Source organism: Trypanosoma grayi, assembly GCF_000691245.1.
Source record: "Trypanosoma grayi strain ANR4 Tgr_2075_V1, whole genome shotgun sequence".
In the NCBI taxonomy this organism is placed as follows: Eukaryota; Euglenozoa; class Kinetoplastea; order Trypanosomatida; family Trypanosomatidae; genus Trypanosoma; species Trypanosoma grayi.
Window position 1 is genome coordinate 1 of NW_008827693.1, and position 1152 is coordinate 1152.

Here is a 1152-nt window from a genome sequence, read left to right on the forward strand (position 1 = left end):
GCGTAGATTTCGTCCGCAATGAGCGGCAGCTGCAGCTCCTCGCAAACTCGGATCAAACCCTCTACGTGTTTGCGCGAGAAGTTGCTGCCGCAGGGGTTCGACGGGTTGTTCATCAGTATCGCCTTTGTCCTGCCGTCAGCCAGGCTTCGGAGGTGATCAAAGTCAATCTCCCAGTCCTTCTCGTGGTTACAGCGGTAGAACCGTGGCTGGACGTTGTAGTACCGACATAAGGTGTCATAATGGGCGAAGAAGGGTGAAGGCAGCAATATATTATCGCCTTCGCCGCACATGGCACCAATGCACATGGAGAGAGCATCAGAGGAACCCGAGCTGACCACGACATGATCCGAAGGGATCTTTCCCTTCATAGAAGTGGCAAAGTGCTCCGTCCAGTACTTTGCAATCGCTTCACATGTAGATGGGAATCCCGTACCAGGACTGTAGTTGTTGCAGTGGGTTGACTTGGCACACTCCACAACATTAGTCGTAAGAGCAACAGGCGGCGGGAAATTTCCGTCCAGCGCGGGATCTCCTATCGCCAGTGAAATAAGTGACTTTCCCGACGCACCTGATGCAGAGGCGGCCTGCAGCTCCTGCACAAAACTCAGCATTTCATTCCCACAGCGTAAACTCCGCTTTGATGCCTTCACCTCCCTAAAAGAAAGTGTCATTGCCCTCAGTCTGTTATCCCTTTAAAATATGGCGCAACTGCTGCCACAAAAAAAATAAATATATATATATATATATATATGTATACATGCACACCAAATCAAAACAAAGGTAACGACAAGAACCACAAAGAAAAAACGTAATGCCACTCCACAGACAGAAAAAGAATAGACACCAAGCAAGCGTAAACATTCCAGACCACAACCCACAAACATCCACAGAAACACACACACTAGGATAAAAAACTAAATCCTCGTCCCCCACTACATTCTACCGTCACTGATTCATTGTAATAAGCAAGTGGGATAACCACCGGGACGAATCACCCCAAAAACAAAGGCCTCCACCACTCAACAGTCAATGAGTGAAGAAACAAAAAAAGAAATTCCCTCGTAATACTCCTAACTAACGAAAAAAAAAAAACTACAAGGAAACCCGCCAAAAACAATAAAAGGCAAATATCCTAAAAGCACTTCCCTAAAA

At 46.6% G+C, this 1152-nt stretch overlaps 1 protein-coding gene across 1 annotated transcript; it reads right to left on the minus strand.

The window, feature by feature from the left end:
* On the minus strand, positions 1 to 671 carry DQ04_20751000 (putative tyrosine aminotransferase; the record flags this gene model as incomplete). The annotated part of the gene is made up of 1 exon (XM_009317958.1): positions 1 to 671. A coding segment is annotated over one exon (671 nt), but the record flags the coding sequence as incomplete, so codon positions are not given.
* Positions 672 to 1152: the final 481 nt, after the last annotated feature.